Source organism: Seriola aureovittata, chromosome 16 (assembly GCF_021018895.1).
Source record: "Seriola aureovittata isolate HTS-2021-v1 ecotype China chromosome 16, ASM2101889v1, whole genome shotgun sequence".
In the NCBI taxonomy this organism is placed as follows: Eukaryota; Metazoa; Chordata; class Actinopteri; order Carangiformes; family Carangidae; genus Seriola; species Seriola aureovittata.
The window spans coordinates 8,117,727-8,139,866 of NC_079379.1; the positions used below are offsets into that span (position 1 = coordinate 8,117,727).

The 22,140-nt window shown below is 39.6% G+C and overlaps 2 protein-coding genes across 4 annotated transcripts; one reads left to right on the forward strand and one right to left on the reverse strand.

Annotated features, from left to right (window-relative positions):
- Positions 1-2,394: 2,394 nt before the first annotated feature.
- si:ch211-133n4.6 (uncharacterized protein LOC797776 homolog) lies at positions 2,395-8,517 on the reverse strand. 2 transcript variants are annotated; one of them, XM_056399734.1, is made up of 10 exons: positions 8,395-8,517; positions 6,566-6,627; positions 6,390-6,416; positions 6,227-6,259; positions 4,908-4,940; positions 4,375-4,407; positions 4,072-4,104; positions 3,938-3,967; positions 3,731-3,769; positions 2,395-3,436 (listed from the first exon to the last, which is right to left on the reverse strand). In XM_056399734.1, the coding sequence occupies exons 1-10, from the start codon at positions 8,403-8,405 to the stop codon at positions 3,183-3,185; spliced, it is 555 nt and encodes a 184-aa protein (XP_056255709.1). In that variant the 5' UTR covers positions 8,406-8,517; the 3' UTR covers positions 2,395-3,182. The 2 variants fall into 2 exon arrangements, with proteins under 2 accessions (XP_056255709.1, XP_056255708.1); XM_056399733.1 differs by having other exon boundaries at positions 2,395-3,439.
- Positions 8,518-14,924: 6,407 nt separating this feature from the next.
- Positions 14,925-21,979, forward strand: rnmt (RNA (guanine-7-) methyltransferase). 2 transcript variants are annotated; one of them, XM_056400222.1, is made up of 11 exons: positions 14,925-15,008; positions 15,922-16,106; positions 16,198-16,327; positions 16,601-16,726; positions 18,972-19,183; positions 19,431-19,612; positions 19,932-20,096; positions 20,368-20,485; positions 21,085-21,186; positions 21,268-21,301; positions 21,768-21,979. In XM_056400222.1, the coding sequence occupies exons 2-11, from the start codon at positions 15,930-15,932 to the stop codon at positions 21,803-21,805; spliced, it is 1,284 nt and encodes a 427-aa protein (XP_056256197.1). In that variant the 5' UTR covers positions 14,925-15,008; positions 15,922-15,929; the 3' UTR covers positions 21,806-21,979. The 2 variants fall into 2 exon arrangements, with proteins under 2 accessions (XP_056256197.1, XP_056256198.1); XM_056400223.1 differs by lacking the exon at positions 14,925-15,008 and having other exon boundaries at positions 18,972-19,087.
- Positions 21,980-22,140: the final 161 nt, after the last annotated feature.

The following is a 22,140-nucleotide window of genomic DNA, read 5'->3' on the forward strand; positions in this document are numbered from 1 at the left end:
AGGTGTGTGTATTCACTTCAGTTTGATGAATCAGTTTAACAACAACAGGAGCTGTTTCCAACGACAAATACAGTCTCAGCTTAACACTAAACTTTCTGTGTGTTCAAATAAAGTTCAGATAAACTTTATTAACAAATAACCAGTTTATGGCACATGTAAAAACATAAGGAACTCAAGGTCAACTGTACGGTGAAACGTCAGTCTGTCAAGTCCCAGTGTGGTGTGCTGGATAAAATACAAAGAGCAGAGCTGAGTTCAGCCACGTCACAGGGATTTATCATCTGGTCTTCTTCTTCACTGGTGTGCTGGTGTAGCAAACAAATGCACCTTTGTCAGATGCCGAGCAACAGAAGGACAAACTATGACATAATAAAGTCATGTAATAATATAAAACATAGATGTAGGTAGATGAGACACGGCTAATGCTTAAAGTATTATGAGGCTCAAGAAATGATCATTTTAACTCTTTTAATACCACAGCAAGAATCAGGTCTGTGGGCTGTGATGTGACGTGCGGCTCTGCTGCTCTTTTTTCTCTTTAATTACACAATAAGAAAAAGGTCGTTAACACCATTTCCCCAAAACGTTTAGTTTCCCAGAACACACAGCTGCTGGTTGGACCTTATTCACACAACAGATTACACTGAAAATCACAGTGTTACTTTTTATTTGAAATGAGTGTATTTCATTTCTATAGAACTATTACTACTACTATAGAAATATCACACATAACAATCTGATTCAAGGCTGAGTCTAAAGCTGCTTTAAAATGAAATATGACGGCATAAAGTAATAATAATGCTAATGATAATAATAATAATAATGATAAAGAAAATAAGAATAATAATGATGATAATGATATGTTACTTATGTTATGTTATGTGTTACATTATGAGAGCAGCGATATTTTATCACCAGTTGATAAATAGAGTCTGAGTCTGAATGTTTCTGTTTCTGTTTCTGTTTCTGTTTCTGCAGCAACACAGTTCAATCAGACAACTATTCAACACACACACACACAAACACACACACACACACACACACACACACACACACACACACACACACACACACACACACACACACACACACACACACACACACACACACCCACACACACACCTTCACAATCATGTAGCAGACTTAATGATTTTATTTGTGTTTGACTTGTTTATAATGTGTTATCATTCATGGACTGGTTTGTTGTGTGTAACATGACCGCCCTCTGCTGGGCCCCTGCAGACTCTAGTGGGATGGCCCACATGCTGTTACCAGCCTGCTGTACACTATGCGCTGATAAAACACTTGAATCATATGTTTATTGGTAAAAGTGGAGCTGACATAAAATAATTCAATATGAACTGCTTTTGTGATATGGTTGATATTGTGTTGTTGTAATGTGTTGAGCTCTTCATTATCGTGACTTTGCTGGCTTGATTGTAATGTAATAGAAATCTCTGTGGTGTAACTGTAAACATAATTAACATAATTATTGACTTCTATGTTGTAGTCATTTCTGGAGCTTTTTAAATGACTGTGAGAAACACGACTCTGTTGTCATCAGACACCAACCAGCTGCTTGTTCTGATGACAAGCAGCTGACGATTCATCACACAACACAAGAGAGAGAACACAACTGCTACACTCACACCATCAGTTGTAGAAATAACAACAACAACAACAACAACAACAACAACAACAACAACAATAATAATAAGAGATTAATGATAATAACTGTAGCAGTAGGAGGTCTGCAGTGACAGGAGGAAGCGTCACTACCCCACTACTACCCCACTCTTATCCCAATGTTACCCCACTAGAACACGGTGCCCTTAGGCCTCCAGGTGGTTCCTGTCTCCAGAGGTAGACTACAGCGCCTTCAGCTGTCAAGCTGTTTAGCTATTTATTGTTTATTGTTTATTTTTCATTATTCATTATTCATTATTTAATCTGTCAGTGGTGGTCCTGCTGGTGTCAGTCCTACAGAGTCCTCATCAGTATCAGGACTCTGCTCTGGTTGTGATATCTCTCGTTGACACATAAATCTATATTTTTCATTTCATTCTTATAGATATGATTTTGTAATATTTTGTAATATTTTACCTTCAAGATGATGGACTACGTGGTGTAATATGGGATTGATTGATCAATAATCTAACGTCCTCAGAGGCTCCTGTTGTGTTATGTGAAAAATTTTATTATTACAGCAGCAGTCAGTATCAGGTGTGTTTGTGTATTTCAGGAGCTCCTGTGATCGATGGGTTCTTCCAGGTGAAAACCTTCCGTTACACTTGTTGATTCTTTGTGTGAATAAAGTTTATCTGATGGACAATATGGCTTTCTTTTCAATTTAACTTTATTAAAATACAACAAAAGGAACAAACAGACAAAGGAAGGAAAGTAAATACACATGAAACAAATTTAATACTCTGAGGTCTGTAAGAGCCCAGGGGTCGAAATCATGAAGGGGGGCACCTGACTGACAAACTGAGGAGAAAACTGAAAATCATAAAAATGTTTTAGTTTCATTTTTAAAATCATCTGAAAAATCAGTTTTAACCACAAACATCAGAGAATAAATTCATTTATTCAAATGAATCTCCTGAATATGTGATTTATTTTCTTCTGTTACAGATGAAAGTGTCTCAACAAATAAAGTTGGTTTGAATACGACCCCTGGATACCTTTAATCATCTTGGTCAACCAATGAGATGACCAATCAGATGACCAATCAGATGACCAATCAAACGGCTTGGTGATTCTGCAGGGTTGAGTTTGTTTTTAGTTTTCAGACTGAAGATTAATATGTGTGTTTCCACATGTGTGTTCATGTGTTCCTGTTTTGTCTGGGTAAATGTGTTCATGTGTCACTTGGATTACAAGATTTTATTCCTACATATGTTTGTGTGTGTGTATATATTACTATGTGTGTATATGTGTGTGTGTGTGTGTGTGTGTGTGTGTGTGTGTGTGTGTATATGACTGTGTATTACTGTGTGTGTGTGTGTGTGTGTGTGTGTGTGTGTGTGTGTGTGTGTGTGTGTTAACGTGTTTTAATGTGTTCATATTACTATGTGAGTGTGTGTGTGTGTGTATATATTACTATATGTGTGTGTGTGTGTGTGTGTTACCGTGTTTTAATGTGTTCATATTACTATGTGAGTGTGTGTGTGTGTGTCGTCTTATATCTGCCGGCGGTTGGTCCTGGATCTTCTCTTGGATGTCCGACTTCTCACCAGAGCTTTCGGCTGAGGGATGATTGGCTGAGGCAGAAGAACGGGGCCTTGGACAACATGGGCTGGGCTTATGGGGTGGAGGGCGGGGCTCTGCTGGACGCGAGGGGGGATTTGTTGAGACTGGGCGGGGCTCTGAGGTTTGGCTAAGCGTGAGCTGAACTTCTTCTTCCCTCCCTCGTCAGAGTTGGAGGTCTCGTCCTCTGCTGGACATTTTGAAACAAAGTAACACGAAGAAGAACTTTGACACCACACTGTCAAATACTCTGCACTGTAAAAGTCCTGCATGTGAAATCTTACATCAGTTTAAGTACAGAAGGTAAAACTTACAGCATCATCTGTGAGTGTAATACTAGTATTGGTTATATTAAAATATATACAGTATGTTATTCATATATATATTGACAGTGATGTGATGTAATATTTCAGTTTATTTATACTGTATGTAGTTTGTTATAGGAAGACAGCTTGATGTAATAATGCACAGTATGTCTCACCGTTTTCTTCCTCCACACTGTTTGCAGCTGCTGCAGGTTCTGAAATCAATCAATCAATCAATCAATCAATCAATCAATCAATCAATCAATCAATCAATCAATCAATCAATCAATCAATCAATCAATCAATCCACAGATTCTTCTATAAAAACACACAGTCAGATTTAATCAGATCATCCAAGGCAGAAAAAAAAACACAGGACTTACCAGGTGCTTTTTCCTGATTGGCTGCTGCAGCTACAAAAAACAACATTAAAAACAAATGAACAGATGACGAGGAATGAATGAATGAATGAATAAATGGATGAATATACAAGACATTTATGTAAATGTGTTTTTACCGTCTGGGGTCTCTGAACTGGAACTGCTGGCGTCTGAGCAGGTGAACAAGTGAACATGTCAGTGAGTGAACAGGTGAGCAAGTGAACAGATGAGTCACAGCAGCTGCTGCTGATACCAGCTCACAATAACATGATGATGTGGATGTTTATTTTACAGCTGTGTTGGATCTGATGTCAGGAAACAGCACTGAACAGGGTAATATCATGTTGAGGTGTTGGTGGTTTGCTCTGACATTTTATTCACAACTTAACTCATCATCATCATCATCATCATCATCATCATCATCATCATCATTTTCCTACCTGAAGGTCCTCCTCCAAGATACTGGGGTTCGTCTGAAAGCAGAACTGACTGATGTTACTGTGATGACTCATGTATAAAGAAGACTGATAATATCAACATTGTAAATGTTCATAGATTATTAGAGATTATCTTCAGTTCACCTGAACTCTACACTCAACATCTGATAACTTCCCTTTATTTCACCCAGCTGACTCATTATTTAGTGTTTCATGGAGTTTTACATGAAACTATTTTTATTTATTTTAAACCTGCACAAACTGATGTTTTTGTACTCTTGTTTTCAGCAGAAATAGTTAGTGAACATAAAATGACATATTGTTACCTTTGTCTTTCTTTGTCTCTGAAAACAGCTGTGAGAGCAGAACAATGAAGCTAAAGGGATCTGCAGATTCGGCTGATGACTGTCTGCAGGTCCATCACTACCAGACTCCTCTTTTCACAGTCTGATGTTATTTAAATTTACATGACAAACATTTTAATGTTGGTTTAGTCTGATGAGACTAACAGATGAGTTTCAGAGCTGAAGTCTTACCAGTCTGATCAGGAGAGACAGCGTTCATACTCTCTGAAACAACAACAACAACACAGAACAACAACTAAAACAACACCATCACACTTTAGTCCCACATTAAACTCAACAGTAACTGAACTATTGTTCACAGTCAGAACTGCAGGTGGTGCTGATTCTTGAATATATAATTTCATCATGTTTGTCTCTGGTAAGTTTATGAATTTCACACATTTTAATCAACACCAGGTGAATCACTTATTGGTTTCATTCCAACAGTTTTTTTGTAGTTTAGCTGAGTTTTGTAGTTCAGGCATTTGATATTGATTACAAAGTTCCTCAGGGATGATCGAGTCCTGTTTTATTTTCTTTATGCATGCAGCATGTACAGTACATCTGAGTACCACTCTTTTTTTTAAAGTTATTTTTCAGACCTTTTATGCCTTTGTTATAGCCACAGTGAGGGAGAGAGAGAGAGAGAGGAAAGTTGGGGAGAGAGGGGATGAAAGGTCGGTCTCAAATCTGGCCTGCTCAGTTAAGACTAAGCCCTAATGTGCTCTACTAGGTTCCTGTCTTTTTTATCACGGCCATGCCACCATGGGTAGCCAGTGTAGGTCGACGAGTAGCGGAGTGACATGTGCCCTTTTAGGCTGATCAAAGACAAGACGGACTGTTGCTTTTTGGCCCATCTGTAAGGGTTTCACTGTGCATAAAGGGAAGCCTGCCAGAAGGGCATTGCAGTAGTCCAGGTGAGAGATAAACATGGTCTGGACCAAGGGCTGGGTGGTGTACTGAGTCAGGTAAGGCCTGATTCATTCAGTCATATAGTGCAAAGCGGCACAACCAGAAGACAGATGCAAAATAGTCAGAGAAAGATAGCTGGTCATCAGACTTGACACCCAGGTTTCTCACGACCTTGGCTGGGGTGAGAGATGAAGAGATGATTTTGATATTGATATCATGATGGAGAAACTGATTGGCTGGGAGGACTAGGAATTCAGTCTTAGAGAGGTTTAGTTGAAGGTGGGGTTCCTTCATCAATGCAGATATCTCAGAGAGACAGGCCGAGATCAGAGCAGAGACAGAAGGGTATAGTTGGGTGTCATCTGCATAACAGTGATATGAGAAGACAAATTACAGATCTGGAAGTGATTTAGATCCATGACCTAATTTTAATTTTTCTTTTAATACAAAAACAATGCTCTCATGTTGTCATTTTTGGAACATCGGCAAAGTTTCAGCAGAGAACATTTTATAGTCAGAATGAAGCTGAAGCTGTTGATTCATGGTTCAAATTATTAACAATATTCACACCTGAATCTGTGAGACAGTTTGTGACTGACCTGTAGGAGCTTCATCAGACGTTGAATCTTTATCTAACAGAGAGAAAGGTGAGAGGACAACCAGGAGGGACAAGTGAGAGAGAGACAGGTGAGACAGAAACAGGTGTGGGGACAGACAGATCCAGTATATCAGTAAGTGATCAAACACAGCCAGGTGGTTTACCTGTTGACATGGCTTGTATTCCAGCATCTGCAAACAGAAAAAAGTTTGATCAAACACAAATGCATCAGTCACATTACATTTCAATCAAACTGTGATGTCATCAGATTTACTCTCAGTCAAGTTTTTATCAGATTATCAATCACAACAGATATTGATCAAACTATTTTAAATCTAACCATTGGAGTCGAGGTCTCCCTCCACCAGCAGGACGAACAGAGAGAACACAAGAACAACATTCCTGCAACACAAACACAATCTTCAGTCTGAGAACTGTTCTGTCCTCACTGGACTGCTGTACCTCCAGCACACTGAATGTAACATTAACTAGTCCAGAGCTCAAAATGTCAAGTTTGTCCTGAAGGTGGCGCTATAGGAAAGGCCAAGAAAAACTGTATTTACAGGTTTAGAGCTGATTTAAGAAAAGTTTAGTATAGAATGTAATGAACTCTGCACTCTTTTAAAGACTCCATTAGGGTATTACTTTAAGTCTGTAAAAACTCATTTACTCAGTGAACAAGCAGCGTGAACACACACTAACTCAGTGAACACACACTAACACAGTGAACACACACTAACTCAGTGAACACACACTAACACAGTGAACACACACTAACTCAGTGAACACACACTAACACAGTGAACACACACTAACTCAGTGAACACACACTAACTCAGTGAACACACACATTAACACAGTGAACACACACTAACTCAGTGAACACACATTAACACAGTGAACACACACTAACTCAGTGAACACACACTAACACAGTGAACACACACATTAACACAGTGAACACACACTAACACAGTGAACACACACTAACACAGTGAACACACACTAACTCAGTGAACACACACTAACTCAGTGAACACACACATTAACACAGTGAACACACATTAACACAGTGAACACACACATTAACACAGTGAACACACACTAACACAGTGAACACACACATTAACACAGTGAACACACACTAACTCAGTGAACACACACTAACTCAGTGAACACACACATTAACACAGTGAACACACATTAACACAGTGAACACACACATTAACACAGTGAACACACACTAACTCAGTGAACACACACATTAACACAGTGAACACACATTAACACAGTGAACACACACACTAACTCAGTGAACACACACTAACTCAGTGAACACACACATTAACACAGTGAACACACACTAACTCAGTGAACACACACTAACTCAGTGAACACACACATTAACACAGTGAACACACATTAACACAGTGAACACACACTAACTCAGTGAACACACACTAACACAGTGAACACACACATTAACACAGTGAACACACACTAACACAGTGAACACACACATTAACACAGTGAACACACACTAACTCAGTGAACACACACTAACACAGTGAACACACACATTAACACAGTGAACACACACTAACTCAGTGAACACACACTAACTCAGTGAACACACACTAACTCAGTGAACACACACTAACACAGTGAACACACACATTAACACAGTGAACACACACTAACTCAGTGAACACACACTAACTCAGTGAACACACACATTAACACAGTGAACACACACCAACACAGTGAACACACACTAACTCAGTGAACACACACTAACACAGTGAACACACACATTAACACAGTGAACACACACATTAACACAGTGAACACACACATTAACACAGTGAACACACACATTAACACAGTGAACACACATTAACACAGTGAACACACACTAACTCAGTGAACACACACTAACTCAGTGAACACACATTGACAACAAAAATACTGAATCCAGATTATTGGATTGAACACTTCACAGATTATTCAATTTTGTTTCTGTATCCTAATTCTGCTGCAGTTTGTTTTTCTCCTCCACATCTGTGGAGCATTGCATTGTGGGATGACAGGTTTGGTCTGTATGCTACTTTAACATCATCATATTTGACAGTCTAAACAGAATGAAATATACAGAGATGATGGACGTACCTGGTGAACATGATGCTGTGAGGTCAGACAGGTCCCTGATCACTATGACAAGTCAATAGATTATCATTCAGAACAGGTGAACAGTCAGGAAGGCAGACAGGTGAGTGTTTCAGTACCTCAGTGTTGCACTGCAGGAATCCTCTGGCTCTGAGTTTCTGGCGGCCGTTTATATATCTGCCTAAATGTCACCAGCACAGAGGACAGACCAGAGAGAGGGCGTGTGGTTGTGTGTGTGTGTGTGTGTGTGTGTGTGTGTGTGTGAGTTTCAGATTTCTGTGTTAATGATCTGCAGGAGGAGGTGAAGAAGACTCCCACACAGGTTAGAAGTTCTGTATCTGTGAGGACCCCCAAACATCAACTCAGTCTACACCTGAGTCTAACTTTAAAAAAGAATTCGCCTGGTTGACGTGTTGTCAACATGCTGTTTGCTGTCATCTACAATCCGGCTCACTGATATATTCAAGAAAGTTATAGAGTTTTGACTAATTTCTTAAAACACCTTAAAAAAAACATCAAACAAAATAAGTAGTACCCAACTGAAAAACTATTTAGATAACAATCGAATAACCTTTTATATAAAATTTCAATGAAGTCTGCACCAAAAGCGGAGTAACAAGATTCTCCTGGTGTTATAGAAATGTCTTAACGTCATAGAAATGTCTTCATTTTATAGAGATGTCTTCACCCTGTAGAAATGTCTTCACCTACAAACCAGAGAGCTGTTTGTTCGAACAGTGGCTGTTGGTCGCTGGTTTCCCACTCACAGTGAATAAATGTGTCATCATATTTAATGGCACCGCTGCTGCTGTTTAACTTACTGCTAAATACATACAGTTATCTACTAACAATTGTTGTCCAACACAGTGTTGATTGGAAGCTTCAAGGTCACAGCAACTACGTAAATGAGCTTGGTGCTTCAGAATAAAAGCACCAGTCATTCCACATTCATTCATTTCATTAAGATAATACTTAATTTAACATTATAAGAACAGTACTTAATGTTAGCTATATACTCCTGATCTAGTTCTCCCCATCACTTCCATTTTCTCACACTGTCAAAACCCTCCATTCACAATCCCAACATCACCAAATCTGACCAATGATCTTTCTGCCTGCTTTCTTGAGTCAATGGATGCCATTCTTCAAATATCATTGCAATTATGCCTGTCTGTCTTTCAAAACTACAGTCGTGCAACCCATCTCCTCCTTACCACCATAACCTCCTTGATGACCAGGAACAATTTTCCAAAGGTTCATCAACCGGCCACTGGTTCCTCTCCATCAACGCCAGCGACTCCAGGGAACCCTGTCCTATCTCCCGCCTTCATATGGTCCTAAGCTTAATGAAGGTGCTTCACATGGATTGAGTCTAATCGCTAAAAGCTCTATTGCTTACCTCAATAAATTTTGCTATGTGCCTCATTTTGATTTCTCTTTATTTAAATGTTTTCACCATATGGATATGTCCTCACATTGTATAAAATGTAGAAATATTTTCACTTTACAGAAATGCCCTCAGTGTAAAACTCAGAGTGGTCCTCACAACAACAGAAATTCAACACACACACACACACACTCTTTGTGTGTTTGTGGAGTTTCCTGACGTCCCCACAGTTCAGGGAATCCCCCTCCAGCAAACACACACAGTGAGTCTGAACATTAGCAGCAGGTCAAGTTTCACCAGACTGATCCACCTGATAGAACTTGGAGAATAATCAGAGCGTAACAATGACGCTTTACCTGGAAACAGATCCACCACAGACCTGAAATTAAACAGACCTGAAACCCTACAGACTTGAACCACTACAGACCTGAACCACCGCATACCACAACCAGACCAGGACTGGGTTACAGCATGTGTTTTTAAATTTGTGTGTAAAATCCTTGCTGTAAATCACCGGTCAAACACATGATACCAAATGTCATCACTGTTAAAGACTTTATTTAGTCAATGAGTCAAATCTGTGTGAGTTTCCTATCAGAAAACATTCAGTAATGTAAACAAAAAAATCAACTGCAGCAAAACATGGATCATAATGTTTGAGCATCACCTGTTGATCAGTAATCATCATGATCTGTCCACACCATGGTAAAGATCAGTGGGCGGAGACTGTCACATTTTACCAATCAGCTCGTCTGATCACAACAAATCGGTCATGTGTTGTGTTTGATACTTGGTGTGTGTAAATATTTAGTAACAACTAATCTCAGTGTAAGAACTAGTTTGTGTGTTGCAGGCAAGTCTAATGTTGCGACAGTAAATCTCCACACAGTACACAGTTGGATATAACCAGTTGCTGCAGGTTCTAACTGCACCTCACATCATCAGGGTCATATTTGGTTAGAAAACAGCATCAAAGTCAACATGGTTAAACAATAAACTTCTTAACAGTTTTCATTAAAAACCTGTAAAGATGAAATCAACAAACTCATTTGGGATTGAAAGACAGTTGTTACAGTCCACAGGTAGTTTGGACAAACAGCTGAGCATATGCAGCACTACTTTACCTGATAGTGCTAATAATTCAGCTGTCTGTCATCGGTGATTTGTGTAAAGGTATGTGCAGGTGTGTGTGTGCGCACCTTTAAATCAGCACTTTGAGGTCATCTATTTTTGTCCTCTGATTGGTTGTTCAAGATCAGACTTTTCTTTCAAGTCCTTTAATTTGTCCAAAACCCCAAAATGTCTTGGTTGGTCAGTTAGAAATGATGAGTTTCTAGTAACTGTTGCTATGGTTACTTGCTGTTTAATACACCTGATTTAGAGCTTTGGTTAAACTCTTACAATGTACAACCCAATAATGACTATCCTGATATATAATTGTTCTCTATTAACAGAACAACCGTATCTGTCAAAAACTAATAATTGAAATTATAAATGCATGATAACACACTCTGTATGTGTGTGTGTGTGTGTGTGTGTGTGTGTGTGTGTGCGCTGTTGTAATGAAAGCAGGTAGAATGGCTTCTGTCCCCGGAGACACCCCCCTCCTCTCCTCCTCTCCACACACACAGACACAGTGATAATGGTGGTGGGGCGACAGTTTTTTTGGGGTGGGGGTGGGTGGGGGGTTATGTGGTATTTGAGTATCAAAGCCTCTTCTGTCTGAAAACGTCTTTCTGTGTAAACGGAGAGTGGACTGAACGGCTGAAGAAGCTTTTTAAAGCAGCGCTGCTTCATTCAGCCGACGCTGCAGCTTTGAAACACTGTAAGGTCAGATTTACATGTTTATAAAGCTTCCATCCATTAATCAGTCCATCCATCCTTTCATCCATCCATCCCTCCATCCTCTGTCTGTCTGAGGGTGTCCAACAAGAGGAAGGGCGAACCTGAAACTGAGGACGACTGTAAAGTTACAGAACATTTCTGAACACATTCAAATTTTTCATCCGAAAACAGGTTTTATATATGAAATATTTACTGTGAGGTGGTTTGACAGGAAGTAGATATAGTAGACACAGGAAGAAGATACACTAGACACAGCAGATATAGGAAGTAGATAAAGTACACAAAGGAGTTAGATACAGTAGGAACAGGAAGTAGAAACAGAATACACAGGAGGTAGATACAGTAGACACTGTAGACACAGAAAGTAGATATAGTAGACGTAGTAGATACAGGAAGTAGAGTAGATACAGTTGACACAGGAAATAGACATATTATATACAGGAAGTAGATACAGTAGACACTGTAGACACAGAAAGTAGATATAGTAGACGTAGTAAATATAGGAAGTAGATACAGTATACGCTGATGACAGTAAGTTGACAAGCTGGCGGATGTACAAATACATCACTCATCATCTCATCTTAAGGGAATGTTAATAAATAGAAGCTTGACCATTTAACTTAAAAGAAGTAGAGACAGCTAGAGATCAGTTAGAGTTAGAATTGACTAAATACTAATGTACACCATCAAACAACATCTGACTCCACCTGGTTCTCACATCTGACCATCTTTTTCTAACATCTCGCTCCACCTGTTTCTAACATCTCACTCAATCTCTTTCTAACATCCGACTCCACCTGTTTCTTACGTCCTACTCTGACTGTTTTTAATTTCTGACTTTGCCTGTTGCCTTCTATCTATTTTGTGTCACAGTAAACTATATATTCAATTAATTTGTAGACAGAAAGATCAATTGATTAATGAAGAAGAGCCTCACCAGATTAATCAGTAATAATAGTTATTAATTACGATACTTCAGTAAAGATCAGTAAAGCTTTTCCTCGTGTGTCTCCACCTACCTCAGATCTGTTGCTTTCCATGAATCAGCAGGTTAAAGGTCAAACTGCTTCAAGGTTGAGCTGGATGTCAATTGTACCTGATGTGTCACATGAGCAGACGTGGCCTCTTAGATTTTTCCTTTTCATTAAAGTGAAGAATTCAGACTGTTATCATTTGTCTGGATTCCTGCAAGGTGAATTGATCTTTAAGTTTAGCTGGTAAAGGTCTAGCTGGACGGTGGTGAGCCGGAGTGTCTGCCAGCAGGGTAATAAGTTTCATCTCTCAGATCTCCATCAGCAGGATGAATTACAGACATACCAGACAGGATCACTGTATGAAACTGATCCAGGAACAGTTGATATGAAACTGAAGCACACTGTGTCTGTCTGCATCAACTCATCCAGTCTGAATCAATCCAGGTCCAAAACACCAACATTAACCCTACCCTCACATGGTCACACAGATCAGACACAGTCAGTGGGAAGGTGACGATGGTTCAGTTTAACCCCCTGTATGCTGATTTACCTCCAGTAAATCCAGTGAGATCACTCCAGGTCAGCAGCAGTCACACAGTTGTGCTTATTTACATCTATATCAGTAAAGGACATTCACATTCTCAGCTGTTTTAATATATCTCGCTTCTGTGTGGAGAGTTTTAGTGAACATATTTAGTTTGTAGATTCTGTGTTTTCCTCTGAACTTAAGAGTTCAGTATGAGAAGGTTTGAGTCCTGATTTTCTTTTATTCTTACACGTTTACTAAGTTTTTTAGAGGAAGTTCACATTCATTATACTCAACAGATGAGACTACATATGCTAAGCTAGTTAGCTTTAGCTGGAGTTTAGCTTGGTTTTCAGTCTCATGATAACTCAGTGCAGCTGCTGCTTCATTTAATTCTGTGGAGTAACAAACTGAATTATTTACTGACTGTTCATTATAATTAACATTTTTCATTTACAGTTGTTCACTTAGTTTTAGTTTCACAGTTTGAACTGTGTGGTTTTGTCCCTGATACAAATATATAATTATCATATATAATATAATAATGAAAATAATAATAAAGTTTATTTGGGCCTATAGAACATTTAACATTTAACAGTAACATAGTAGTCTTTACTCAGTTTTGATCAGATCCGTAGTTCCTGTATTTTGGGTTCATAGTTTTTTGTTTTTTGTCTCCCAATAATCTGATTTTCTGGTTTGATGTTAATCTGCAGGAAACAAATAAAAATACAACTTTGTGAAGAGAACTGCTAAATCATGAAACCAGATATCTGAGGTAAAATCTGTTTAACTCATCACTGGATAAATGAGATGTTTTTTTTTTTTTTTACATTGAAAAATTTAATTGTGACAGCAGAGAGGATGATGATGGTTTATGTTGTTATTGACAGATTCACAGCACCACCCGCTGGATGTTTACTGTCACTACACTGTGTACGACTACTACTCCTACTGTAACACTGTAAAAAAACAAAACACCACAACAGTAGTACATTGCCAGATAAATCAATTTCCTGCTGGTTGCCTCTGTTTTCTGATTATTGTAATCGTGACCCTTCATCAATCTGAAGATTGTATCGAAAGTTGAATGATCTTGTCATCTAGTTTAAAAAAACAAACATGTTAGAGAATGTTCTAAGTTAAGCTAAGCTAACGTCGATGAAAGCGTTTACAGTGTTAAAACATGAAAGACAATTTATCAGAAAATTTTGAAATAAATGAACTGTATTTCAGCAGTAACATAAAGTCAACACTCATTTACAGAGGACAAATATGGAGAATAAATTGTTAAATTACATTATAATAAACAGTAAAATTACATTAGCAACAACGATTAGCAAAATCACAATAGAATAATAATAAAATTACATCAGGATAGAAAGTAAAAATATACAAACACCAAACTTTACCTGATGAAACATTACACAAAATTATTATGAAAACAGTCTGAACTGTACACATACAAAATGTTTACTTTTTATAAACAGTTTTGTAAGAGACACTGATTTTATAAGACATTAAAAGGCTTCAGTATCAACATGTGTTCATGATGTTTGTAGGTGTTCAATTCAACCAGAAAATATTAGATCGAGGAATTTCTTAACGGAGTTTGGTGGAACAACAAATCAGCTGATAAATGGTCTATACAGTAATCACTACTATCAGTCAAACAGTTCTTGCAAAATGGTGATGTGATAGCAGGACTGACGATTGTGTATAATCAATATATTAATCAACAAACCAAACCAAACGCCTCCAGAAAGACCTATTTTTCACTTCTGGTTTCTTTGTTTACACTGCTGCTTCTCTGGTGTGACGCAGAAATGTGACGTATACACAGCCGGAAGCTACCCAGAGCGCACGCGTCCTGGCTGGAGGCACCGTGAGTTCATTGTGTTCTTTGGATTATAAACAAATGTGAACGTTAATAGAGAGTTCCACTGTTTGTCTCTTATCAGCCAACCAATTTAAACCCGGTCTGTGTTTCTGTCCGTTCATGGTTGATCTTACCCTGAAAACACCGGTGTTTTATTTAACTGTAGGCATGCTTGATGTTAGCATGCTATCAGCTAACGTTAGTTTACAGTTGAAACATTAGAACGGCTCAGTGAAGGTTTAACTGAAGGTTCCACTGAGTAACTTAAAGGAACACCAGTAACAGACCAGTAACAGACCAGTTACACCAGTTACATCTATACGATCCTGTAACACTCAGGGGTGAACTTCCTGTCGATGTTTGTGTTGAGTTCAACGTGACAGAAATCAGACTGATCTTCATCATGTAGACGTGTGTTTAACAATCAAAGTAAAGTTTACAATCTATAATATATGTCTATATAAGTCCAGGGTAAAACCTTCAGTGGTTCTATGATTTAAAAAAAAAAGGTCAGGTCACCAGAAACTGAATTCTCCTGTAGATAGAAAACAGGTCTTCACCACGGAAGAAGAAACTGGTTTGATTCCAGCTTTCCTGCAGCAGTGGAAGTAAATGAAGCCTTGAATGTTAATGAAACAATTCCTCCAGGATGATGACTGACAAACCCTCTGTCTGTACAAACTGTGTTACTACCCCCTCTGATGCATCATCAGGACAACAGTGCTCTGCAGGAAGCAGGACTGTATACTGCTGTCAGAGGGGAGAGAAACACCAGTAACAGAGGAAGACAGACTGGTTGGTCAGTGACTCGTTAGGGGGAAAATGGAGGTGTTGTAAAACTGACTGGTATAATTAATTGTGACTCCTCCAATGTGTCATGTTCAACTGTTTGTGTTTCTCTGTGATTGTATGTTTTCAGAGTGAAAGATGGAGCTTCAGTCCCACAGGACAGAAACAGTGAAGGAGGGAAGAGAGAGACAGAGGGAAGGAGAGGGGGAGGATGGAGTGACTGCAGGAGGAGGAGGAGGGGGAAAGAAGGCAGGCATGAAGAGGAGACATGAGGAAGAAGAGGATGAAGAGGAGACCTCACCCACCAAGAAGCAGGTACATTTACTGATTGATTATCAATCCATCTGATCTGATATGTTATTGATAGTTGGACGTTTTTGAAAATGGTGTATTATATATTTGTCAGGTGCCTGATCACAGTGTGAAGGTGGCCAGTCACTACAACAGTCTGCAGGAAGTTGGTCTGGCTGCTCGAAGTCGAAGCAGAATCTTCTTCATGAGGAACTTTAACAACTGGCTGAAGAGCGTCTTGATTGGTAACTGATTAATAATAACCGGTACTATCAATCAGTTTATCATTACTCACTGTTCAGCAGATATCAGTACCAGATATTATCAATCAGTACATCACATGTCTGTGACTATCAGACATCAGCAACTATTTTGGTAATAACAGTAGCTCAGACAAATCAGTTTATCTTAAAAGAAGTCATTGATCATAGTTATTAGTTAATTATTTTCAACAGAAGATAAACAACTGATGTACATTAAAGTCCTTTCAGTTGATTGACTGTTTATTCGATGGACAGGTGAGATCCTGGAGCAGGTGCGAGGGGCGGAGCCTCAGCAGATATCTGTGTTGGACCTTGGCTGTGGGAAAGGAGGAGACCTCCTGAAGTGGAGGAGAGGCGGGATCAATCACCTAGTCTGTGCAGGTAATCAATTATTATCGATTAATGTTACTTGTTCCTCTGATCAGATGTTGTCAGGTGCTCTCACACCTGATTGTTTTTCTTCTGCTGCCTCAGCTTCTTCCCTTCTTCCTGATTTCACTGTGACATCACATTTCTCCTTGTTCTTAACACACACCTGTCAGAGTCTCACTTGACAGGAGCTCAGCTGTCAGAGACTCACCTGTCTCTGCTGGATCTGTCTGGTCCTCATATTCCAGGACTTTTGCACTCATCATGGTTTGATTGTCCCAGCCTCTGCACTCACCTGGCAGGTATCTATGATAGGTAATTGCTCAACCTGGACAGCAGCAGCTCGTGGAGATTCTACCTGTACAATACTCGCCCCTCTTTACCAGGAAGGCAGCCCACGGTCACCTCCACCACTCATCTCCACCTGGACAACTGCAACTCCGTCCCTACAGTCTGCCACCGGACATCAGCAACTAGTCCCCAGATCTCTTCAACGAATCCTGAGTCCCCAACAAATCCGCAGACTTCCACAGAATGATGTAACCCACCGAGTTCCTCCACAAAACTGATGTTCTACATTCATTATCATCATTAAATCTCAACTGTAGCTTCATCCAGTTCTGTGAAGCGAACAGCCCACAGACAGGTGACAGATTAAAGGAAAAACCAACCAAGTATCTTAGAAAAGGTGTTGTGCCACCATGTACTGCCAGAACAGCTTCAAGGCTCCTTGGCATCGATTCTCCAAGTCTCTGAACTCTGGTGTTGGGATGAACACCATTCTTCCACGAGGTATTCCCTCATTTGGTGTTTGTGATGATGGTGGTGGAGAGTGCTGTCTAATGTGTCGCTCCAAAATCTCCAGTCCACTAGACTCAGATCTGGTGTCTGTGACGGTTTTTGGCTGGACTGCAACAGTGGGGCCAGCCCTATAATCGCGAAAGTCCTTGACAGAGCGAGTGACTGAGTAATGCTATTTCCAGCACTTGAGTGCTGAGCCGCAGTCCACCGAGCTGCTCTGGTTTTTCGGCTGCTCGGGAACTGCAGGGAAGCAGAGTAGTGCTTCCAATACACTGAGCCACTATGGCAAACAAACTACTTTCATTACATGTATCATTATTACTAACAGAGGCAGGTGGCTGTGGCTCAGGAGGCAGAGCTGGTCGTGCTAAATCAGAAGGTCGGTGGTTTGATCCCCAGCTCTTCCAAGCCCAAAATTGAAATTGATGTATCATCGGTGTGTGAATGTGTGTGTATGGTAGAAAAGCGCTTTATGAATGTGCGTGTAAATGGGTGAATGTGACTAGTAGTGTAAAGTGCTTTGAGGTGTCGTTAGGACTTGAAAAGCGATATAAAAATGCATTCTGTTTAGAGGAACAACTAAACATAAGACACACTGAGAGGAGAGCAGGAGGGAGGGAGAGAGAGAAGTTATCGGTATTACTATGTAACCACTATGACCAACTCCAGATATCAAACAGTAAAGACCTTCCTCAAATAAAAGTCTGTTAAGTTCTGGAGCTGGAAGTAAGTAAAGGCTAAACTATTGGGGATCCCAGACGGAGGCTTTGAGCTGTGTGAGAGACAAAATAAGAAATATAGTCTATCTTGGGCCTGCGCCCCAGTGGCTCACCTGGTGGAAAGCGTGCCACTTGGGCTTAGTCCTTGACCCAGCAGCCTGGGTTGGAGTCTGGGCTGTGGCCCTTTGCTGCATGTCATCCTCTCTCTCACTCCCCCCAATTTCCAGTCTCTCTCTCAGTATGACTAATGTCACTATGAAAAAATAACTTAAAAAGAAAAAGAAAGATAGTCTGTCCGTTCTAACTTTCTCTCTGAGTGATAATTTATAGTAGTATATCCAGCTTAAATCACAGCTCTGTCTTGTCTTTAATTTATGTGATTGGTGATTTTGTCATATGATGTCGCAGTTATAAAAGGGTAGCCACCCTTTAATATAACTGTTAAAAGTTAATTGTTAAGTGGACTAATTGCACACTCCTAATGCTATCATATTGCCAAATCTTCATAAATCAATCTGCTACCCACAGCTCAACCATAATGTAACCACTGAATTCACATCGTAATCCCTGCCACTCATCACTGAAAAAAGCGATGGCATTACTGCAGTGTGTTACTAAAAATGTGTTAACTGCAATCTCACAGATGCTGAAGTCTTAATAGATTTAATGTTAAAAATTCCCGCCTAACAGGGGTTATTATACATACAGTTAATAATCAATGACGTGTTTGTTCTCAGATATAGCAGCAGTGTCGGTGGAGCAGTGTCAGAGTCGTTACGAAGACATGAAGAGGAAAAGTCACGCTAACGAGAAGATCTTCAGCGCTCAGTTTATCACCGCAGACTGTTCCAAGGTAGAGCTGCAGAACACAGATCAGTTTATCACCGCAGACTGTTCCAAGGTAGAGCTGCAGAACACAGATCAGTTTATCACCGCAGACTGTTCCAAGGTAGATCTGCAGAACACAGATCAGTTTATCACCGCAGACCGTTCCAAGGTAGATCTGCAGAACACAGATCAGTTTATCACCGCAGACCGTTCCAAACTTCAGCCGTTACACATAGATCAGTTCACCCTTGAACCAAGGGAGAATAACAACACATAGATCAGCTTATCACCACATGTGTGTCTCTTCTGGGTCTCTTTTTCTTTACTTGTAGAGATGTACCTATAACTGCTTTGATGTCTGTGTGCAGGAGGTTTTGTCAGAGAAGCTGGATCACCCTGAGCTGATGTTTGACGTCTGCAGTTGTCAGTTTGTTTATCATTACTCATTTGAGAGTGAACAGAAGGCTGACATGATGCTGAGAAATGCCTGCGAGCGTCTGAAACCCGGAGGTTACTTTATTGGAACGACACCAGACGCCTTCGAACTCATGTAAGTGAAATGTTTTTATATGTAAGAACTCAAACATTTATACCTATGTATTTTTATGTTTTATAACATTAAACTGCGTTTCCTGCAGGAAATTCAGTGACTGGTGGTATTTTTTGACATTGTCTACAGTCTGTGCAATAATGACATGACGATTTTTATACTGTGTGGACCTGCGGTGAGCTTGTTAATGTGACTGTAATTGACTGTCAGGAAACACACAAAGAGTAGTTTATAATAACAATGTCAATGCCCCTCGTCTCTCCTTTCTCTTGTTTTTCCTTTCCCGTTTCCTCCTCTTCTCTTTTCTTCTCCTTTCCAGTAAACGTTTGGAAGCATCGGATTCTCTGACGTTTGGTAACGAGGTTTTCAAAGTTTCCTTTCAGTCCAAAGGTTCGTATCCTCTGTTCGGATGTCAGTATCACTTCAGCCTTGAGGATGTGGTCGACGTTCCAGAGTTCCTCGTCTACTTTCCTCTTTTTGAACAGTAAGATTATATTTTTCGTGCATGTTTGACCAATGAAAAAAAGAACGAATGAGTAAAGCCTCAAGAGCCTTTAAAATAAAAACTCTATTCTGTCTGTACTGTTAAACCATTTTATGGAATCTACTGTGGCTCTACTGTAAAAGTGCTGCAGTCATTACACTCACCCTTCTCCAGTGACTCTGCTGTAGCTCAGCAGTACTCACTCTCTTTTCAAACTCATTCTACTACTTGCTGAGTCTACTGCGTCTCTACTTTTTTGTTTTTGTATCAGCATGGCAAAGCGTTACAACATGCGTCTGGTGATGAAGCAGAGATTCTCTGAGTTCTCTGAGGAGAAAGTGAAGAAAGAGCATCATCGCAGCCTCATGATGAAAATGATGGCTCTGGAGGTAATTATCAATTAATTATCAATCAGTGTTCAATGACAAACGTCAGCTGAGGAGGTACAGCTATTAGTTATCAGTCAAGAATCAGTTATAAATATTGGCTCCGTGGACTATTCCAGAAAGTGGTTTTAGTGAAAACTCAACATTGTTTAACCCTGAGATGAATGAAACTCTGGGTTCTCTGTTTCAGAAACTGGGATATTTTACCGCGGTAACTTACTCTGTGAAGCTAACCTGTTCACTGGCAGGTTTTCTTTCAGTTTCTGTCTGTCTCCAGCTGAGCCTCTTTTATAATCAGTGATCAGTGTGAGAACAGAGACTCAGAGTTCAGGGTTAAGTTTATAGTAAATTAAACCTCCTTTCTGAAACAGCTTGACATCGTTTACCTGCATGCATGTCTTGTGCAATGTTTATTAGTTCTAACCCTAAAAAGGTTGAAGTCTGCAGTTTGTTCAGATGAACATTAGTACAACATGTTACACCTACACATCAGTGTTTTGTTGTTCATGTGTAGGAAACATGTAGTTAATGTATATTTATCATAGATGAATGTGCATTTCATAAGTAGTAACTTACTTAATGTGTTGAATTGTTATTTTCAGCCGTTTCCTTGTGAGGACGGAGGTCGACAGGCTACAGACAGCAGAGGAGAGTACTGCCATGCTAAAGACCACAGCAGCAGAGCTGGAGTCAGATTACCACTGGTGAGTGAGCTAACAGTACACTGGTTCAGTCTGGTTGGGTCCTGTTTGGTCTAATAGTGTTGTTTGCTTGTTTTTGTGCAGGGCACTCTAAGCAGATCTGAGTGGGAAGCAACCAGTAAGTTTTTCCATTAACTTTAGTGAAATGTTTAACCACCTTTCTTGTCACCAAATATTTTGTCACAGAAACTGGATATTTCTTCAAAGACATCTGGAGTTTTTAATCCTGAGGTGACACAAACCTGCTGTTTTCTTCATCCTCCTGTGATGAAGATGAGTCGTAATGACTAAAGTTTGACGCTAGTGACCTATAAATGTACCCGGTACACACCATTGTGGTTTAGATAAAAAGGCTTAAAAGTGGTTTAGATACATGTTTTCAATGTAACTGTAACAGGAAGTAGAGAATCACTGTCCATGATGTCCGGGGGTTAAAAACAGAATCCTATAGAATCACAACAGGTATCTACCTCCCAATGAGAAGGTGACTTTAAATGTCATAAGCATCCTGAATGACCTGGATGACAGGACTCAACTGTTCATAATTAACTGAAACTTTCACCTGTCTTCTCTGTTCTGTCCAGGTATCTACCTGGTGTTTGTGTTCCAGAAGATGTGTTGATCCTGAAAACAAAGTCTTATTGTTTGACTCGTGAAATTACCTGCTGCTCATCAGCTCACCTGTTCTCCATCTTGTGTGCGTACAGTGTTTACCTGTTTTCTTTTGAAATCAGTTTTTGATAAAGTATGAACTGTTTAAGTTTGTTGAAATGAATAAAAACTAAATTTAAAGTAAGTTCTTGTTGTATCGTTTTGTGTGCGGGGGTTTTCAAAGGGCAATTGGTCAAACAGTCTTGGTCTCATGTTTAAGTCATCGGGAAATACCTTAAAAGGTCATGAGCTAAAAGTGTACCTGTAACATTTGTTGCGTACTTTTAATGCCAGAGGTTTATAACT

Bases quoted from the DNA above. Each gene is read 5' to 3' on its own strand.
- rnmt (XM_056400222.1), top strand. From the start codon at position 15,930: ATGGAGCTTCAGTCCCACAGGACAGAAACAGTGAAGGAGGGAAGAGAG. The intron at 19,184-19,430 runs GTAGATCTGCAG...GTCTGTGTGCAG, and splicing joins TCACCGCAGACTGTTCCAAG to GAGGTTTTGTCAGAGAAGCT. The intron at 19,613-19,931 runs GTAAGTGAAATG...TCTCCTTTCCAG, and splicing joins CCAGACGCCTTCGAACTCAT to TAAACGTTTGGAAGCATCGG.
- si:ch211-133n4.6 (XM_056399733.1), bottom strand. The intron at 6,260-6,389 runs GTAAACCACCTG...TCTCTCTGTTAG, and splicing joins AATACAAGCCATGTCAACAG to ATAAAGATTCAACGTCTGAT. The intron at 3,440-3,730 runs GTGAGACATACT...CAAAATGTCCAG, and splicing joins CAGTGTGGAGGAAGAAAACG to CAGAGGACGAGACCTCCAAC.